At 40.4% G+C, this 21,041-nt stretch overlaps 1 protein-coding gene across 1 annotated transcript; it reads left to right on the top strand.

Annotated features, from left to right (window-relative positions):
- The first annotated feature begins 568 nt into the window (after positions 1-568).
- LOC139553150 (zinc finger protein 585A-like) lies at positions 569-20,621 on the top strand. The gene is made up of 3 exons (XM_071365120.1): positions 569-767; positions 16,332-17,070; positions 17,419-20,621. The coding sequence occupies exons 2-3, from the start codon at positions 16,500-16,502 to the stop codon at positions 20,244-20,246; spliced, it is 3,399 nt and encodes a 1,132-aa protein (XP_071221221.1). The 5' UTR covers positions 569-767; positions 16,332-16,499; the 3' UTR covers positions 20,247-20,621.
- The last annotated feature ends 420 nt before the right edge of the window (positions 20,622-21,041 follow it).

Raw genomic sequence — 21,041 nt, 5'->3', positions numbered from 1 at the left:
CAGCAGAAGAGTTACAGGATGTGTTAAGTGGTGATGTCCCATTCTTTCAGGGCGATGGCATGAGGTAGGAATAAATACATTTAATTAGTGGAGTAGGAGGGTGTTAATTTTATTTTATATAATTTTGAAATTAGTGAGTATAGTGCTAGATGGTAGGGTATTTATTTAGTATTGCTATAAATGCTAAAAATCGATATCTACATGTACATACTACCTCAATCAGCCTGACTAACCGGTGTCTGTATGAAGCCTCGCTACTGTATATAGCCTGTCTTTTTACTGTTGTTTTATTTCTTTACTTACCTATTGTTCACCGAATACCTTTTTCGCACTATTGGTTAGTAGGCATTTCACTGTAAGGTCTACTACACCTGTTGTATTCCGCGCACGTGACAAATAAACTTTGATTAGATTTTTCAAGTAAAGTAGAAGGGAGTTTTACTCCAGTCTAGTAGGTGGCGGTAATGCAACAAATTGGATGCCAACTGCCGTTAAATCTCATAGAAGAAGTGCAGTGACGTCCCAAGGACCCCGTATAGATATCGCCAATAACTACCACAGAGTAAAAACCTCACCAGTATTATCATTTCTCATCTTAAAATTATTTAAACGTAACCACACTGCTAACATTATGACTAACCTTGAATTAAGACCAAAAAACGAATTACTGTTTTCAATCATTTGTACGTATAGCCAATGTTGACTTTTGTGGCAACCGCAGCCAGGCCAGCGTCTTCAGAGAGAAGGCAGTTTTCTTGGAGAAGCAGGTATGTAAAAAGGTCCGATTTTGGTTCATATAATTTGTTCACATTTTAAATACATTGCTAATGTTGCTTTGTCAGGAGAAGTCGAATATCTTAGTCCTGAAATGTACCTACCAACGAGGAACGCGTGCACGCGGTCAAAGTATGTGCATTGTTCGAATCACTTGCAGCTAGCTACGGTAACGTTAGCTAGCAAGAGAACGCCAAACGAACTATATCGCTAGTTAGCCAGTATTGCTAATCAGCTCGGCAATTGAACCTTGAAACGACAGAATGATTACAAATATTTTACTTTTTAGCGTGGTGGCTTTACACATTCGTCAAGCTTGTGAGTGAAATAAACCTACTTAGCGTATAGTTATGGAACGCCGTTTGGGTCTTTGTGTGTCAAAACACTATTTGACGTGTCAAATATGCTTTTAATTTATTTGACAAGTCAAATAACACAATTATATTATAGAATAGAATGTTGTTTGTGCTGAATTTGCACGTGCAAGCCAAGCGCCACCATTACGATCACTGTCAAAGCTGTACAATACTGCGTTGGTAATAAGGCATTATTTGTTCGACCGAATGTGAAAACGTCTGTGTGAACATTTGCAATTAGATCAGGATCAAACGATAGATGTTATAAGCAACCAGCCTGAAAACAATAAACAGTAGAAACGGCAGTCATTTTCAATATTCTTAGCAATGATTTAGGAATCCATGTGAGTATGTATTAGCTGGGTAGCCACTTGTTGTTCTCCTATTGAAATAACTAGCTAGTCCACTATTTAACCCTGTTGCCCAAAACTAACGTTATAAGCAGCCAGCAAGCATCATTTGACTACTATACAATTGTTTGACTGGACCGGATTATGTTGTGACGCTAGCCACAATGAGGAGTAGCCACAATAGTGGAATTTGCGGTTCGCCTTTAAAATAAAAGTCCCTCTTTGAAATTGATACATAAGGTTACAATTGGTGAAATCAGGCCATATTTAGACTTGATCATGTTAAACATGGTTGGCATGTGGAGCAATGTAATGAGGTATCGGTCTACTTGGTGACACCCAGAGAACACAACTGTGTAGAGTTTACGGAAATATTTCCCACTGACTGTCCCACCACAGTCAGTTTATTGTGTGTATTGACATTCATATCGCACTGTACAGCCTTACCTAACGATTGGAGATCAATGAGATGGGGTATCATCCTACACAGTACCCTAGTGCTTTCTTTCCCAAAGTCCTTGAGTTATCAGGGTCAAACCATCCACATTGTATTGTTTTTTTCCTCTGGAATAGTGTTCAATACACACAGTAGGTTGACTGGAACAATAAATGTGGCTAAATGTATTTGTCACATACACATACGCAGATGTTATTGCGAGTGTAGCGAAATGCTTGTACTGCTAGTTCTGACAGTGCAGCAATGTCTAACGAGGAATCGTAACAATTCCACAACAACTACCTAATACACAGAAATCTAAGTAAAGGAATGGAATAAGAAGAATATATGGATGAGCAATGACAGAGCGGCATAGGCAAGATGCAATAGATGGTATAAAATACAGTATCTATATGAGATGAGTAATGCAAGATATGTAAACATTATTAAAGTGACTAGTGATCCATTTATTAAAGTGGCCAATGATTTCGAGTCTGTATGTAGGCAGCAGTCTCTGTGTTAGTGATGGTTGTTTAACAGTCTGATGGCCTTGAGATAGAAGCTGTTTTTCAGTCTCTCGGTCCCAGCTTTGATGAACCTGTACTGACCTCGCCTTCTGGATGGTAGCGGGGTGAGCAGACAGAGGCCCGGGTGGTTGTTGTCCTTGATGATCTATATGGCCTTTCTGTGACAACGGGTGCTGTAGGTGTCCTGGGGGGCAGGTAGTTTGCCCCCAGTGATTTCATAGTCCCGCAATAAGAGCTACGATGCTAATGTTCGCTCGTGTCATTGAATAGACTGATACCCCATGTCATTGATCCACAATCCATAGGTAAGGCTATACAGTGAAATAAGTATGCCCCCAATTCAATTCTAAAGTCTAATACATCCAGTGTGATTTCAACAGACTTTTGTCAAATTAACAAATTGTCTTTTGTTGAATTTATATAAGAACATTCCAACCTCGTTTAGCATGATCTTTTCCATTATGGCGTGATTCCACTGTTTTTCTTATTTGCATGACTTTCATCAAGACTTTTATTTTGAAGGCAAATCGCAAATTCCACTATTGTGGCTAATCCTTATTGTGGCTAGCTCCACATAGGTGGGTCTGACCACCATTAATCAAATAAGAACAGAGTTATAAATTAGGGGTATTTTAGATGATGACACTTGGCTAGATGGCTAGCTAACTATAGCTACTGAAACATTTGTCGTTTTGCTATGTTTTTGGGGAAGAACATTGCTTGTATCCATCAGCTAGCAAGCTTTTTTTTATGACCAGCACTGTCCAGCGCCAGACAATTTTACCAGCATCATAGCATACATATCGGTGAATCGTTGTGACGTATGAGTGAGAGTGTAATAATTACGTAAAAAATGAATGAATGTGTTAAATTATTATGTGATGTCATATTTGGGTCCTGATTGGTAAACAAGCTTATTTGACACTTCAAATAGTGTTATTTGACGTGTATGTTTTTTGACATGCAAATAGCCAAACGGCGTTCCATATCTAGTTCCACTCGTGTTGTCTCGATTTATATATAACATACTGACATACTAAGATAGTTAGCTAGCTACAGTAGTTCAACACCAAAGGGTAGGCAATCCTGGAGGGCAGGTAGTTTGCCCCTGGTGATGCGTTGGGCAGACTGCGACACCCTCTGGAGAGCCTTAGTGGTTGTGGGCGGTGCAGTTGCCGTACCAGGTGGTGATATGATGATTTTTATATGCTGTGCTTTGGTCGATCTGAATGATTCCGTTGTGCCATTTGGGTAGAGCACCTTCACCTTGTCGTCATAACAACAGTGCCCCCTTTTTATTTTTTGTTCAACTAGGCAAGTCAGTTAAGAACATATTCTTATTTTCAATGACGGCCTAGGAACAGTGGGTTAACAGTGGGTTGTTCAGGGGCAGAACGACAGATTTTTACCATGTCAGCTCGGGGATTCTAGCAACCTTTCAGTTACTGGCCCAACGCTCAAACCACTAGGTTACCTGCCCGCCCCCCTAGACCATTGTTTAGACCATTGTTTATGATTTTGTAAAAATACTGTGCTTTAATAGGCGATGTTGTTGTATGGGTGAAATGTAAAAATATTTTGTCTTCTCTGCTTTGCCTAGCCCCATTTGAATAAAAAGTATTTCTTATAGCCCAACTACTTTTTCTTTACAATTTAAAAAGGTTTAGCATAGACAATGTAATTGTTGTGGTAGTCTTAGGCAAACCATCTTCATTATCGCAGTGGCATCTCCAAGTGCCACTCACTTTTCTCCCAGAAGGTCTATCTGGCATTGAACTTGGTTGTAGTTGTATGTGTGTTTTAAGCCAAGGGTCCCGTCTTCTGCTTCCAGAAATTTCACCACCTAGATTACAAGGGTTGGATTTGCAATAAAACATTTCATGGCAGCACAAGGCATGTACAAAATCTAGTGTAATGATTAGCCTCATATAAACTCAACAAAAAAAAAGAAACGTCCCTTTTTCAGGACCCTGTCTTTCAAAGATAACTCGTAAAAATCCAAATAACTTCACAGATCTTCATTGTAAAGAGTTTAAACACTGTTTCCCATGCTTGTTCAATGAACCATAAACAATTAATGAACATGCAGTTATGACAACTTAGGACACTAGAGGACCTCTATCTGCTGACCGGGTTTGAATATTATGTTGCTATATGTATGTCCTCAGTTTTTCTCGCTAGGGACTGGAACTGGAGAATAGTTTCATAAGGTCCTCCCTCAAAGGTACCTGCCCTATCCAGAGTAGCCTACTCTCCCTTCTCTGACAGCGCTTGCTAATCCATTCACCCTCTCCCATGGCTGTTAGTTAGCTAGCTACACATGGATTTGGAGTTAAACGATAAATACATCAAGATGGATGACTAGCTAGTGTGAGGTTAGCAAGTTGGTGATTATGTAATTTCTACTAACTTTACAAACTGTATAGCTAGCTAACTAGCGGACATTACATTAGCAGCTCATTTGAGTTAGCATGCACACTAAGTGTCTGTAGCAAGCTAGCTAATAATATATTGTGTTTGATCATTTTCAAAACATATTTATTTACGTGAATAGGTTCTCCCACTGCCTCTGTTTTCTGGGTCCTTAGCAATTATTTAGTTTTTCTATCTTCCCAACGTTTCTGGTGGTAGCAAAATGGACGATTGGGGGACTTCCAACATGGCGCCTGGTGTGGTTGCTAGGTGATTTGTGACTCAACTGCAAGCCATCTATAGATGGGTTGGTTATTTAGCAACAAAACCGATGCATATGCAACCATGGGGCAAAACAGACAGGGTTGGGTTAGATTGTTGACAACATGTAAACTGTATTTAGCCTCCAAGGTTTATTGAAAACAAACGCATCTGCACAATGAGCAACTGTTCTCTCAAATACACTGTTAGTTGTTGATTAGCTAGCTAGCAAATATTTTTGCCATATTAGCATTGACATGAAATCGGTCAAGACATGGTATCAAGAACAGGATGAAAGGGCAAATTCATGTTTTATCGTTAGGCCTACATTTGAATGTTTTATTAGCCTAACATTATTTTAATTCCCGTCCATCAAACACCATTTCCCCCAAAATAACAATATTTGCTTTCCGTGCAATTAATGAACCACTAGAAGTTGTGCGTACGCATGGTCTGAGCTGTAAGTGGAGCAGGGTTTCTGTTATGAAAATTTACCGCACCCAATGTAACCCGATTAGGGCGTCCACCCACAATGCTCAGAATGATGATAATTAATCTTAACAGAACATGCATGTTGAGGATGCAATGACGTGTGGCCTTTTGAAAATGTTAGAATAACTGGCTACATTTACTTTTCCTCAGCCAACAAGTCGAGTAACGAACAGCAAAGTCACTAGCGTATGCGATGCATGAGTTTCATGTTTGGGGAAGCAAATTTTCACCATAAAAATGTACTTTTTATTATAATGCATTCCATGCATCATTGCATTTGCAGACTTATGTGATGAGTAGGTTGGATAGTTATAATTGAGGCTAATAATATAACTCAATCACTGTTTGCAAAAAATACCAATGCATGGCTGAGCGCTTATACAGTAGAGGCCTGGGCTTCGTGGGGCGGCAGGTAGCCTAGTGGTTAGAGCGTTGGACTAGTAACCGGAAGGTTGCAAGATCGAATCACCGAGCTGACAAGGTAAAAATCTGTCGTTCTGCCCCTGAACAAGTTGCCACTGTTCCTAGGCCGTCATTGAAAATAAGAATTTGTTCTTAACTGACTTGCCTAGTTAAATAAAGGTAAAATATCATATGTGTCCTCTTTCTTTGCACGGGAAAAACACTTCATGCAATTCTTCATGCAACACTTTATAAGACTATTACAACAAATTACATGGTAGCCTACTCTGACAAATTGATCAATAAAAACGACCTTGTCTGTATAATTAGGGCTATGAGAAGGGGATACACAAATAGAATGACTCATCTAAACTGGAGGAGGAAATTATTGTCCCCAAAACTTTTTTTAAGTTGCATTGACCCAACAATGATGGAGTGAATGTGCACACTCATCAGGAATATGCCCGATGCTCTTTACTGGTGCCAATAAGATATAGACCTACTGTTGTTCGCTCGATTAAGTTGAGAATTTTGATAACTAAAAGACAGATTAGTCTTTTCATTGTCCTCTCTTTACACAGATATCCGTTAATCAATCTCGTTTCTCTTTATGCTTCCGGTCCACAGTCGGCGCACAGCTTCCTGGCTTTGTGTGTAAACCCCACAAACAAATCGGTTGCACAGCAAACCGTTTTTATTCGCCTTGTTACATGTGCACCTGCCGCAGGTGTGGCATAATCTCTCTGAAGCTGTTGCGTGGCTGGTCTCTCTGGGGGAGGGGGAAAGTCCACCCCGTACCCATCAGACCAAATTGACTCCTCATCCATGCTCTGTCCCATGTCCAGTTTTATTTTCTGTGCGCGTGAGCGACATCACAATCTCTGATATGCTGCAACATCTGCATGTCACAAACTCGTCACACTTTTTTTTTTTCACCCAAACCGCGCCATCCTAGACTCCTGTCTCACGGTGGCAGTTGGGATCACTGTCTCAGTTGGCTCCTGTTTTTTTTTCTTCCTTTGGTGAGGCTCAGGCGTCGGAGGCTCCGTCAACGTCAGAATCAGATGAAGACTCTTCATCAACAACGTCGATTTCAAGCTCAATATCCTATCCTCCATCTGACTCCAACTCATCTAAATTCTGCAGCCAGTGCCTCCATTCGTTTGGTTCGCCTTGCAGCTTGACTCTCCGAGGAGAAATTCTATGCCATCTCCAGCCTTTCATAATAAAATAGACTGCCCTCAATTCTTCATTACACTATTGTTCTAAATTCAATCACCCTCTTCATCATTCTCATTGTTCAGTTAATTTAAATGACATGCACCGTTATCAGATTCTATCGTCCATTGATGACAGCCTATTTTCATTTTATTATGTTAGTAGTTTTTGCTTAGTAGCCAGAGCGGTCATGTGCTGAATGCATGGACAGCACGGATATTCTTAGAAAAAGTGACATTTTGGAAATGGAGCTGCACCTCCAAGAATTTCAATATTATTGTCAATTTAATCTTGTCTGTAGGCTAACTCTCATGTGTGAAATTAGTTTCTGTATAATTTAGGTGACGTTTCGATGGGCCTGCTGTGCAGGCTGACTGGCATTGTTTTGTTTCCCGTCCATCAACTTGGATAGTCAAGGGTATGTTTTGCATTATTCTAAAGGCCTACTGTAACACGTAGCATGCTTTCGTTTCCCTTTCAATACTTTCGACGTGTAATAGTTCCAGTAAATAAGTGGCTTAATAGCTTCTTTTTACAGAGCGGTCAAATGATTTGCTGCTGATTTATAGGCATAACAAACGAATCATTACACTTGTCTTTCTAAATTAAATAAATCTCTTCACCCTCCTTATTGTTCAGTTGTGAAGTGAGGTGCATAATTATTGCCCATTCATCCATGTGTCATTCAGTGAGGAGAAAGAGATACGCCTTAGCGCTTGGCTGGGTACCAACGTCCTACTTTTCTGTCTGTGATTTTCAAAATTCTGCTTCTTGATATGCCACACCTGTCAGGTGGCTGGATTATCTTGGCAAAGAAGAAATGCTCAGTAACAGGGATGTAACCAAATTTGTGCACAAAATTTGAGAGAAATAAGCTTTTGGTGCATATGGAACATTTCTGTGATCCTTTGTCAGCTCATGAATCATGGGACCAACACTTTACATGTTGCGTTTTATCTTTTTTTATTCGGTATAGAATCAAGACGTTTATTTGTCTCTTTGTGACTGCTGATAACTTAAGAACAAAGTTTACTACAATGTCCCAATGTCTTTGCAATTGTAACAAATAAGCAAATGATAGAAAGGTGCTTGAAATGAAAACAGATGACTGCCTTAAAGATAAATAGCCTACTACAGTATAGGCTACATAGGCCTATATATTGCCATCATATTGAAATCAATGTTATGTTCAATCGAATTCTATTTAGCAGAGGATGCTCTGATGAAGGTATAACTGCCAAAATGCTTTAGCCTGCCAGACCCCAAAAAATAATAAAAAGCATGGGGGTGGCAGCATCATGTTGTGGGGGTGCTTTGCTGCAGGAGGGACTGGTGCACTTCACAAAATAGATAGCATCATGAGGAATTAAAATTGTGGATGTATTGAAGCAACATCTCAAGACGTAAGTCAGGAAGTTAAAGCTTGTTTGCAAATGGGTCTTCCAAATGGACAATGACCCCAAGCATACTTCCAAGTTGTGGCAAAATGGCTTAAGGACAACAAAGTCAACGTATTGGAGTGGCCATCACAAAGCCCTGACCTCAATCCGATTAGAAAATTTGTGGCCAGAACTGAAAAAGCGTGTGCGAGCAAAGAGGACTACAAACTTGACTCAGTTACACCAGCTCTGTCAGGAGGAATGGGACAAAATTCACCCAAGTTATTGTGGGAAGCTTGTGGAAGGCTACCCGAAGGTTTGACCCAAGTTAAAAAATTTAAAGGCAATACACTCAATTAGTAATTGGTAGCATGTGAACTTCTGACCCACTGGGAATGTGATGAAAGATTAAATAAATCATTCTCTCTACTATTCTGACATGTCACATTCTTAAAATAAAGTGGTGATCCTAACTGACCTAAGACAGGGAATTTTTACTAGGATTAAATGTCAGGAATGGTGAAAAACTGAGGTGTGTGTAAACTTCCGACTTCAACTGTAGACTTGATGGTTTTTATTTCCATATCTGTGCGTAAAAAAAATGTATCCACTGCAATCTCAAACATTTATTTATTTTACTGACACAAACATACCACGTGTCTAGCATATTTAGTTTTGTCGACATTTGGTAATTTTACCAACACATTTTCTGTTTCCATCAGGCCTGTCGTGACATGTTTAATCCAAGCTACTTTACTCAGCATAAAAAACTACGATGGTAACCTGGTTACAGTCACAAATGGCAGAGCACCCAGCTAATAAAGTTAGACCGCACTTGTTTCCCACTCCACAATATATTGAAGGCATATCTGCACCGAAACAAAGTAAACATGGCAGTTAGTCTTGCATATAAGGAAAGACATCCACAATTAATATGAATACATCCAGACCTTTACTGAAAGGTTAGGGGAGTACATTCTCATTCAAACCTGAAAACAATATGCAAGTTACATTGCCCTAATAACCCTAACATTACAACATTCATCTGAGATACTGTCAACGTGATTTATCTGGACTTCTTTCTATCATTCCACTAATTAAGCAAGTCATTTTGAGAGTAGTTCTCCAGTACTTTGAAGTTTCTTTCTGTCCTGACAATCAGGCAAATGTTAGCCTGGTTTTTTGATCTGTTTGTATAGCCAACTCTTAAAGTAACATGACATGACTACAAGAATACAGTAGGAGTTGGCAAGTCAGCATAAACAGATCTGGGACCAGGCTAGCCAAATGTCTCTAACGTCCTGTGTGTGTCCTGTTACCCCTACTCTTAACATCTGGCACATTTAATAAACTGCACAATTGTCAGAGAATAGCCTAACATTCATTTTATTTTGTCCAAGTGTTTCTTGCACAGAGATTTCGAGATCCGCTGTCCGTCTTTCAGCACTCAAACTCTGTCAGATGTATCTAATAGTTATGCACATGCGTAAACAGGATGTATTTACGCAATAAGGCCCAGGGAGGTGTGGTATATGGCCAATATACCACAGCTAAGGGCTGTTCTTAGGCACGACGCATCGCAGCCCTTAGCCGTGGTATATTGGCAATGTATCACTAACCCCCAAGGTGCCTTATTGCTATTACAAACAGGTTACCAACGTAATTAGAGCAGTAAAAATAACACATGTTTTGTCATAGCCATGGTATATCAGACCGTATACCACAGGTGTCAGCCAATCAGCATCCAGGACTCAAACCACAGTTTATAATTTTTTAGTTACTTGTATTGTTTAGGTCAGAAAATGTTCAATGCGCTCATTAGCATTTAGTTACCATTCTCTATGAGATTTTACATGTACTTGTTAGCCTTCGAATTACAGAGTATCAGTGGGATTTGAAAGCAATGCCCCATATTCGGTATTACCGAATATCCTGGTATGACACAAGGTCGGTATGACAATCTGAATACCGCCCAAGCCTACATTGCAGGTTTATTTGAACAACTTTTGAGGATTTAAAATTTTGTGGTTGTCGTCTTCAAAGTTGTTTCGGTGGGTCTCAAAAAGCTAAATTAGCATGGCATTAGTTCAATTAAATGTAAGGCTTTGAAAAAATAAAATCCAAATTGTTATACGCTCTGTGCTCTGACATTTCCAAGCGATACGCTTGTTTTTGTGAGAAATCTCAAAGAGAATTTCAAATTTAATATGAAGTGTATACTAAAATTTGAAAATACTACATGTCTCAAACTCTATCCATCTTACCTCTATTGTTTTATGTCTTGTGGATTCGAGAAGATGACACATTCAACGGGAAAGTAAGCCCGTCAGTTAGCCAGTAGCCTTAATTCTTGCACACAGTCAAGCCTAGGTGACGCTTTACTATTTTCCAGATTTTTGACCACTTTTTCTCAGGCCTCCATTGATTTAGTCACCCTAATTCTGGCTGTCCTACAAGGGTAAAAACTCTAACTTTTGATTGGCTTATGATCGCGACATAACGTTTGGACCATTCATTTTCTTAGTTTTACCCAGTGGTCAAATTTGTATTTTTGATTGGACACCCTACCTGTTAGCTAACAATGTTAGATAGCTAGCTCTCTCACTAGGTGTCAAAAGTTCATTTTTTAAATCATCTTAATCAATCGGGAAAATAATAAAGAACATGAAAACAAATTGTATAAAGTTTCCTACCTTAAAGGGAAACTTCACATTCATCATCTACAGCATCGCCAAACATCAACATATGTGAAAATGGTGCATTTCTATGTTTTGTTGTAAAAAAGACAGAGGAAGATAAGTGTTTCTAATGACCCTGGTGTGCATTGTGTGATTATGACTAATTTGTGATTAGGCATGGCCTACTATTTGGTTGTCATTTGAAACACTTTTTTTTACTACGGAACATAGAAACGCACCATTTTCACATATGTTGATGTTGGGGTGGTGCTGGAGATGGTGAATATGTTGAACAATTGTTTAATTTCCCATTTAAGGATCGGACACTTTTAGATTTTTTAAAATTTAGCCTAAAATGACATACTCAAATCTAACTGTCTTTAGCTCAGTACCTGAAGCAAGGATATGCATATTCTTGATACCATTTCAAAGGAAACAGTTTGGAAATGTGAAATTAATGTAGGAGAATATAACACATTAGATCTGGTAAAAGATAATACCAACAAAAAAAGATGCCTTTTCATCTTCGAAATGCAAGAGAAAAGCCATACGTTGAGAGAGGATTCTAGGTGTAATTTAGATGTTGTCCACAAGATGGCAGCAGTGGGTGGGCAAAGTTTGACTGATCCAGTGAAGAATTACTTCACTGCACAATATTTTGTATCAGGTCTGCCAGGAGTTTGCCCAAATGTGCTGAATTGGTCAATTTATACATTTTCAAGTACATTACTATAGAGAACATACAAACATGCTATGGTAATAAAAAAGCATAGTTTACACACTCCCAGGAATGTCATACATGATGGATCATTAGCTTCCCTACAGAAAATACACTAACCTTCCTACATTTAGATGGCTGGGGTGGAGCCAGAGACAGCAGGGGGTTCAAACTGTAGAACCCAGTTCCTACGTTTCCTACATTTGAATATAAAAATGGATTTTAACAAACAAAACTATGCCAAATTTTGTCTGAGGGACCCTCAGGATGACAAATCAGAGCAAGATTACTGAATGTAAGTATGTTATTTACCTTCAGAAGTGAATGTATCAAACCAGTTGCCGTGATAAGTGTTTTATTGTTTTGCACTATCCTCAAAAAATAGCATGGTCTTTTTTTTACTCTAATAGCTACTGTACGTTGGACACTGCAGTTAGATTAACAAGAATTTAAGCTTTCTGCCTCTTTTAAGACATGTCGATGTCCCAGAATTGACTGTTTACAATGCTGACCATACCTCAAACATCCTCAAATAAACGTTGTTCAAAGTACTACAAATATTTATGTTTATCTTAAATGCACGTTTTAGTATTAGTGGATTGAATGCACCGCTTTGCTTAGCTTTACTTCTCTTCCCCTTGAAGCTGCCTCAATATTTGCAGATAAAGGTGGTAATATCTCTCTTGGCGCTGATTCTTCATCAGTATTGTGAAATAATTGTAAAGGTACGATTTTAATGGAGAAAGCTGTTCAGAGAGCAGCCCTGCTTTTCAGTCCTGTCTGTATCAACACATGCACCAATGACACACTTATGAACGATCTCTCTACATGGTGTATTTAGCATCGAATAGCCCCTGCGATATGCAACTTTTCAGGGAAGTCAGGAACCAATATACTCCGTCAGTTAACCTCTCTTGGGCACGTGAGACGGTAGCGTCCCACCTCTTCAACAGCCAGTGAAACTGCTGGGCGCCAAATTCAAATACAGAAATACTCATTATAAAAATTCAGAAAACAAAACATATTTTACATAGGTTTAAAGATCAACTGCTTGTAAATCCAACCACGGTTTTAGATTTTAAAAATGCTTTACGGCGAAAGCATACCTTATGATTATTTGAGAACATAGCCCACTAGACAAATCATTACAAACAGTAGCCAGCCAGGTAGAACAGTTACACAATTTAGAAATAGATAAAAGATACAATTAATCCCTTACCTTTGATGATCTTCATATGGTTGCACTCAGCAGACATTCATTTACTCAATAAATGTTTATATTGTTCGATAAAGTCTCTTTATACCCAAAAACCTATGTTTTGTTCGCGTTTTCTTCAGTAATCCACAGGCTCAAACGCAGTCAAAACAGGAAGACAAAAAAATCCAAACTGTATCCGTAAAGTTCATAGAAACATGTCAAACGATGTTTATATTCAAACCTCAGGTTGTTTATAGCCTAAATAATCGATAATATTTCAACCGGACAATAACGTTGTCAATTTAAAAGGTAAACAAACGCACTCTCTCAGTCTGGCGCAGGAAAATGCTCTGTGACACGGCAGGGTCCACTCATTCAGAATGCTCTTCTTAATTTTTCAGAATACAAGCCTGAAACAATTTCTGAAGACTGTTGACATCTAGTGGAAGGCATAGAAACAATTTGAGTCTTAAGTCAATGGATACTGTATTGGCATTGAATAGAAAACTACAAAACCAACAAAAAAAAACTACTTCCTGAATGGATTTTTCTCAGGTTTTCGCCTGCCAAATCAGCTCTGTTATACTCACAGACACTATTTTAACAGTTTCGGGAACTTTAGAATGTTTTCTATCCAAATCTACCAGTTATATGCATATCATATATTCTGGGCCCGAGATGCAGGCAGTTTAATTTGGGCATGCATTTCATCCAAAATTCCGAATGCTGCCCCCTACCCTAGAGAAGTTAAAAAAGCTAAGGCTAGCTTTTTCAAACAGAAATTTGCTTCTAGCACTAATTCCAAAAGGTTTTGGTACACTAAAGTCCATGAAGAATAAGAGCACCTCCTCCCAGCTGCTCACTGCACTGAGGATAGGAAACACTGTCACCACCGATAAATCTACGATAATCGATCATTTCAATAAGCATTTTTCTATGGCTGGCCATGCTTTCCACCTGGCTACTCCTACCCCTGCCATCATCTCAGCACCCCCCTGCAGCAACTTGCCCAAGCCCCGCCAGCTTCTCCACCCAAATCCAGACAGCTGATGCTCTGAAAGAGCTCCAAAATCTGGATCCCTACAAATCAACCGGGCTAGACAGTCTGGACCCTCTTTAAAATGATCTGCCGAAATTGTTGCAGCCCCTATTACTAGCCTATTCAACATCTCATATCATCTGAGATTCCCAAAGATTGGAAAGCTGCCGTGGTCATTCCCCTCTTCAAAGGGGGAGACACTATAGACCCAAACTGTAATAGACCTATATCCATCCTGCCCTGCCTTTCTAAAATCTTCGAAAGCCAAGTTAAGATCACCGACCATTTCGAATCCCACCGTACCTTCTCCACTATGCAATCTGGTTTCCGAGCTAGTCATGGGTGCACTTTAGCCACGCCAAAGGTCCTAAACGATATCATAACCGCCATCGATAAAAGACAGTGCTGTGCAGCCGTCTTCATCGACCTAGCCAAGGCTTTCGACTCTCAATCACCGCATTCTTATCGGCAGACGTAACAGCCTTGATTTCTCAAATGACTGCCTCGCTTGGTTCACTAAGTACTTCTCAGACAGAGTTCAGTGTGTCAAATCGGAGGGCCTGTTGTCCGGACCTCTGGCAGTCTCTTTGGGTGTGCCACAGGGTTCAATTCTCAGTCCGACTCTTTTCTCTGTATACATCAATGATGTCGCTCTTGCTGCTGGTGATTCTCTGATCCACCTCTACACAGACGACACCATTCTGTATACCTCTGGCCCTTCTCTGGACACTGTGCTAACAAACCTCCAAATGAGCTTTAACGCCATAACATTCCTTCCGTGGCCTCCAACTGCTGGTAAATGCTAGTTAAACTAAGTGCATGCTCTTCAACCGATCGCTGCCCGCACCCTCCCACCCTCAGCTCACTGGTCACCATAGCGTCACCCACCCGTGGTACGGGCTCCAGCAGGTATATTTCAGTGGTCATCCCCAAAGCCAACACATCCCCAAAGCCAAGCCTTTCCTTCCAGTTCTCTGCTGCCAGTGACTGGAACGAATTGCAAAAATCTCTGAAGCTGGTGACTTATATTTCCCTCTCTAACTTTAAGCATCAGCTGTCAGAGCAGCTTACTGATCACTGTACCTGTACATAGCCAATCTGTAAATAGCACACCCAACTACCTCATCCCCATATTATTAATTACCCTCTTGCTCTTTTGCACCCCAGTATCTCTACTTGCACATCATCATCTGTTGCACATCATCATCTGCACATCGATCACTTCAGGGTTAATGCTAAATTGTAATTATTTCGCCTCAGGCCTATTTATTGACTACCTCCCTACTCTTCTACATTTGCACACACTGTATACATATTTCTATTTTGTTATTGACTGTACATTTGTTTAACTGTTTTTGTTGCACTGCTTTGCTTTATCTTGGCCGGTTTGCAGTTGTAAATAAGAACTTGTTCTCAACTTGCCTACCTGGTTAAATATTTAAAAAAGTATTGGGAAATGCATGTGACATCTTTGGCTGTTTTTATAGGAACTATGCATCATTTAAAGCATTCATAAGCTGAAAGTAACTGTCCAGTGAAAATCTCACTTTTAAAAGTTCATTTTCTGTTAAGTCTTACCCAAATAAGGTTTTTGACAAACTTAAATTGGAGGGGGGAAAAAACCACCTCAAACTTGTATCTCAGTTTCAAAAATGCTTGCCATTTCCTTATAGAACATTATGTAATCTTGGCTCATTGGATGAGCAGGCAAATCAGAGGTCTACTGACATCAATCATTTTAATGGGACCAACAGCATTCTGTTGTGGGTATACCAAATTCGGAAGTACTGGTAAGCTCCATCTCTTTCGGGAAACTGGGCACTGGTGTGTTGAATTTCACCACTGTTTGATGAAGTGATTTAAATCAGATGTGATGGTTGACACAACCCTACAGTTGCCTACCTGTGGCACTCCAGGAACAAGTCAATAAATATTGTTTTAAACAATGTTACTGTTTCGGTGTAAACACTTGTGATGCCATTCAGTAAACATTTTTAGTATTTGTTTACCTTAAGCTCATACAGTGTCAGTGGGTAACAAATGGAGGCAGGCTGATTTTCATTCCTCGTTCTGTGTGTGATTTTATTTCAGGAGAGCGAGGACATGTCCTAGATAAGTTCTGGGCACCCTGGAGGCAACGCTCAGCTTTATGTTCACGTGAGCATCAGCACATATCACACGGGAAGTGGGCAAAGTGTCCCGAGGCGTTACAAAAGCTAGCTGTCTAACCAGTCGTGGTTGTGACGTGAGTAGGGCAATATGAGTCGGGAGAGGGAAACGTTGCTGGATGAAATTGAACTGAGTTTATACACTTTATCTGAGGACAATTTACATTACTTGTGCGGACGTTGTGGAATAGGGGGCAAGGACGGATCAGAAGTCAAAGGGAAGAGTCAACGCTCGTTGCGTCGTATAGTAGGGGAGTATTGTGAAAATGTAAATATATTGGATTCAGAGGACCAGGGAATCTCTCAGTTACTCCAACTGAAAGAAGACATCAAAGGAATACAGATAGATGCTTGCGATGTGCCTACAAGTACCAACCAGTCAGCGACGGTAGAGGTGGACAGCTCACACGCAAGCTGCGATGGTGAACCGAATGAGGGAGGGGCTTGGTTACCCAACAACAGGCAGCCGGCGGATCCAGCTCCAGAGTGGCTCATTATACCACAGCAGAGGGAGTCACTGGTTCCTGATTGTGACAGCGGAGCCCAGTCGTTACAGCAGGATGCAACGGTGCTGCTGGAGGACTGCAGGTTTATGCTGGGGCAGAGATTCAACATCAAAGTGGAAAAGGAGGAGGATATGATTTCAGTCTTTGCTAATGCAGGTATGAATAGACAGATTGTATTAAAGATCCACTACAAGTGGTAATGACGTCACATTGGACTTCATTAATTGATATTATCATTCAAAGTTGATATAGTGGAAAGAAGTGGAGGGTGCTTAACCGAAAAAGTGCACACTCTCGCTCATCATGAACATGTTTTATTTAAACAGTTAAAGCTTGATGTTCAGATGAAGTCCATTGAATAAGGCTGAAACATCAATCTTTTAATAGTTGTTTAAATAAGATTTAAAAAAGTTGTGAGCGAGCTTTGCACCTCTTCCTTTCCGAAGTTGATATAGTGTAACTTGTTGCAGCTACTGACATGTTTTTCTGTTGTCATTCGGACAGGAGTGTGTCCTCCTGAGTCCTCAGACTCATCAGTGGAGGCATTGTCTGCATCAGGCGTGCAACACCAGGAAGTTGACAAAGGAAAGAGCCCTCGACGTAAGAAGAGCTCCACAAAACTATCACACCCTCAACGACACGTGCAGCCACATTCTGGAAAGACGTCTTCCCACTGTTCAGATAGCGATGATAGTTTCTCTTCTGTGAGTTCTTACCAATGCCCTGAATGTAAGAAGAGATTCTCTAGCAATGCAGGTCTTCAAAAACACATGCGAATTCATAGTGGTGAGAGGCCTTTCCAGTGCTCACAGTGTGACAAGAGTTTCATTAATAGTTCAAATCTTTATCAACACCTGCCAGTGCACTCTGGAGAGAAGCCTCACCACTGCTCTGACTGCGGGCGAACTTTCTCTACAGTGCGGTATTTAACGAAACACAAGCGGCTACATTCAGGGATTAAGCCTTTCTGTTGCCATCAGTGTGACAAGAGGTTCATCAGATCAGACCAGTTAAAAGTTCATATGATGGCACATACTGGGGAGCGGCCTTACCAATGTGGTCAGTGTGAGAAGAGTTTTAAAATGAAGTCAAATCTTAAAGACCACCTGTTATTACACAAGGTGGAGATGTCTCACCACAGCCCTGACTGTGATCAAAGTTTCTCCACTGACGAAACTTTAAAGGAACACATGCTGTTACACACGGGAGAGAAACCTTTCCATTGTCTGCAATGCGACAAGAGGTACAATAGGTCAGATGAGTTAAAAGATCATATGATGACTCATGAGGAGCAGCCTGATTCTCAGCCTAGTTCTGCTAATAGGTCACCAAGTTCCAGACATGAAGAACAAGAATGTCAGGAAATATCACATGCTGTCAAAAAAAGCTCAGATCTTATTCAACACCTGCAAGTAAATTCTGGAGAGAAGCCATTCCACTGTTTGCATTGCGAGAATAGGTACAGTACTTCAGAGGAGTTGAAAGGACATATGAAGACTCATGCTGAGGAGCAGCCTGGTTCTGAGAATAGATCAATTACCATAAATGTAGAAAAACAATGTCAAGAGATGGCCCATACTGTTGAAAAACCTGACCGTAGCCCTGACTGTGGAACAGATTTCGCTCAACAAGACAACCTGACAGAACACCAGCAAACAAACACTGGGAAAAAGTCTCACCACTGCCCTGAATGTGGGAAAAAATACCATAGCGCTTCACATTTCAAAGAACACCTGCGTTCACACACTGGTGAGAGACCTTACCAGTGTTCTCAGTGTGCGAAGACTTTCACAAAACAAATACATCTTAAGCGGCATCTGTACTCACACTCTGGAGAGAAACTTTACCATTGTGAAAATTGCAATTTATATTTCCTAAATGCATTGGAATTGAAAAGACACAAGCACACTGGAAAGAAGCCTCACCAATGCTCTGTCTGTAGTGTTAGTTTCCCTTTATTAGAAGATCTAAAAGCACATGAAAGGATTCACACAGAGAATCCTCACCACTGCTCTGACTGCGGGAGAAATTTCTCTACCGCAGGTTGTTTAAAGAAACACAAGCTGTTACATTCAGGAGAGAAACCTTTCCACTGCACACAGTGTGATAAGCGGTACACCAGAGCCGACCAGTTAAAAGATCATATGAAAATACATTCTGAAGAGAAGCCTTACCAATGCCCTGTTTGTGAGAAGAAATTCCATGATTCTAGCAAATTAAAAGTTCACCAGAGAGCAGTGCATACAGCATCTTCTTACATTTGCGCTGACTGTGGAAAGAGCTTTGCTCTACTGGGCAACCTTAATGCCCACCAGCGAACTCACACTGGGGTAAAGCCTCACCAGTGCCCCATCTGTGAAAAGAGATACTCAAAACGATCACATCTTAAAGAACATGTGCGTATACACACTGGTGAGAGACCTTACCAGTGCTCTCAGTGTGAAAAGACTTTCACAACACAAACAGGTCTTAACCATCACCTGTACACACACACTGGAGAGAAGCCCCGTCACCACTGTCCAGACTGTAACGAAAGTTTTACATCTTGGAGACCCTTTAAGAGACATAAACAACAACACACTGGAGAGAAGCCTCACCTGTGCTCTAACTGTGGTCTTACCTTCCTTATAGAAGAAGACCTAAAAGCACACGAAAGGATACACACGGGAGAGAAGCCTCACCACTGTTCTGAGTGCGGGAAAGGATTCTCTTCAGAAGGTAATTTGAAAAAACACAAGCGGTTACATACTGGAGAGAAGCCTTTTCAATGTACGCATTGTGATGAGAAGTTCACAAGATCAGATCGGTTGAAAGTTCATATGATGGCGCATAATGGAGAGAAACCATACCAATGTCCTGAATGTGAGAAAAGCTACAATAATTCCACCCAATTGAAAAATCATCAGAGAATAATACATAGACAAGAAAAACCGTACCTTTGCTCTGACTGTGGAAAGAGCTTTGGTAAACTAGGCAACCTTACAGACCACCAGCGAATGCATACTGGGGAGAAGCCTTATGTCTGCCCTGAGTGTGGAAAACAGTTTAGCCACGGAAAACACTTAAAGATACATCAGCGTGAACATACTGGAGAAAAACCGTATAAATGTCTTGACTGTGAGAAATGTTTCACCCGGGTAGATTATCTAAAAACACACCAAGTTACGCATAGGCCTCCTCACATGCGCTCTACTGGAGTTAAACCACATCGCTGCTCTGACTGTGGGAAGCGTTTCAGGCAGATTTCTGGACTTAGAGCACATCAGCAAACCCACACTGGAGAATCTCTTTATGACTGTACTGGATATGAAAAGAGTTTTGTAAACCTGTAAAATCTAAACTTGTGAGAAGCCATACCACTGCTTTGACTATGGGATCAACATTTCCCAATTGGGGACCTTTTTAAGAGACACCAGGTCACAAAACACAATCATTGTCCTATCTGAATAGCCTCGTATGATGGCCTGAACATGGAAAAGGAGTGGTAAAGGAATGGTAATGTTACCATATTTAGACTTTTACTTTGCTACCATGCTTAGATCACCTTTTGTAGTTGGCATGTGAATATACTGTTTAGTTAGCGTAGGATGATGTGCAATCACAATAGATAAGCTACAAGTCTCCTACTCAACTGTAACTTGAAGTGGTTTAAATGTCTGTTTGGTCAATTATTCCGATGTCAGATAATAAAGATACTTTTCCTGTGACACCCATCCAGTCCTTTCAAATGTACTGCATGGACACAGTGTAATAATTGTACCTTTACTGAGCCGAGTCAAGTCGCACTGGCCTGGTAACACATCCATATATGCTGGAACCCTGCTAGAAAGGACTGAAAATTAAATGTCAGAGCCAGTACGGGTCGGCTCTAGTGTGCTCATCCTGAAGCTAATATTATCCTAGAATGCTTGTATTATAGGGACAGATCTAAGGATGTAGTCTCCCACAATCAATGATTGTGAATGTCTCAATTGTGCACACTGTTAATTTCACCAGCAGATGGCAGTGTTGGCTTTGACCACATTTGAACATATTCTCTCATCCTCACTGAAAAGCACCCAACCATTTATGTTTAAAGCTTATTGATTGCACATTTACTGCTGTCATATTGGTAACTTTATATTTTT

The sequence above is a fragment of the Salvelinus alpinus genome, chromosome 25 (genome assembly GCF_045679555.1).
Source record: "Salvelinus alpinus chromosome 25, SLU_Salpinus.1, whole genome shotgun sequence".
NCBI classification, from domain to species: Eukaryota; Metazoa; Chordata; class Actinopteri; order Salmoniformes; family Salmonidae; genus Salvelinus; species Salvelinus alpinus.
Note: the sequence above shows the minus strand (reverse complement) of the source record. Positions and strands in the feature narration are given on the sequence as shown.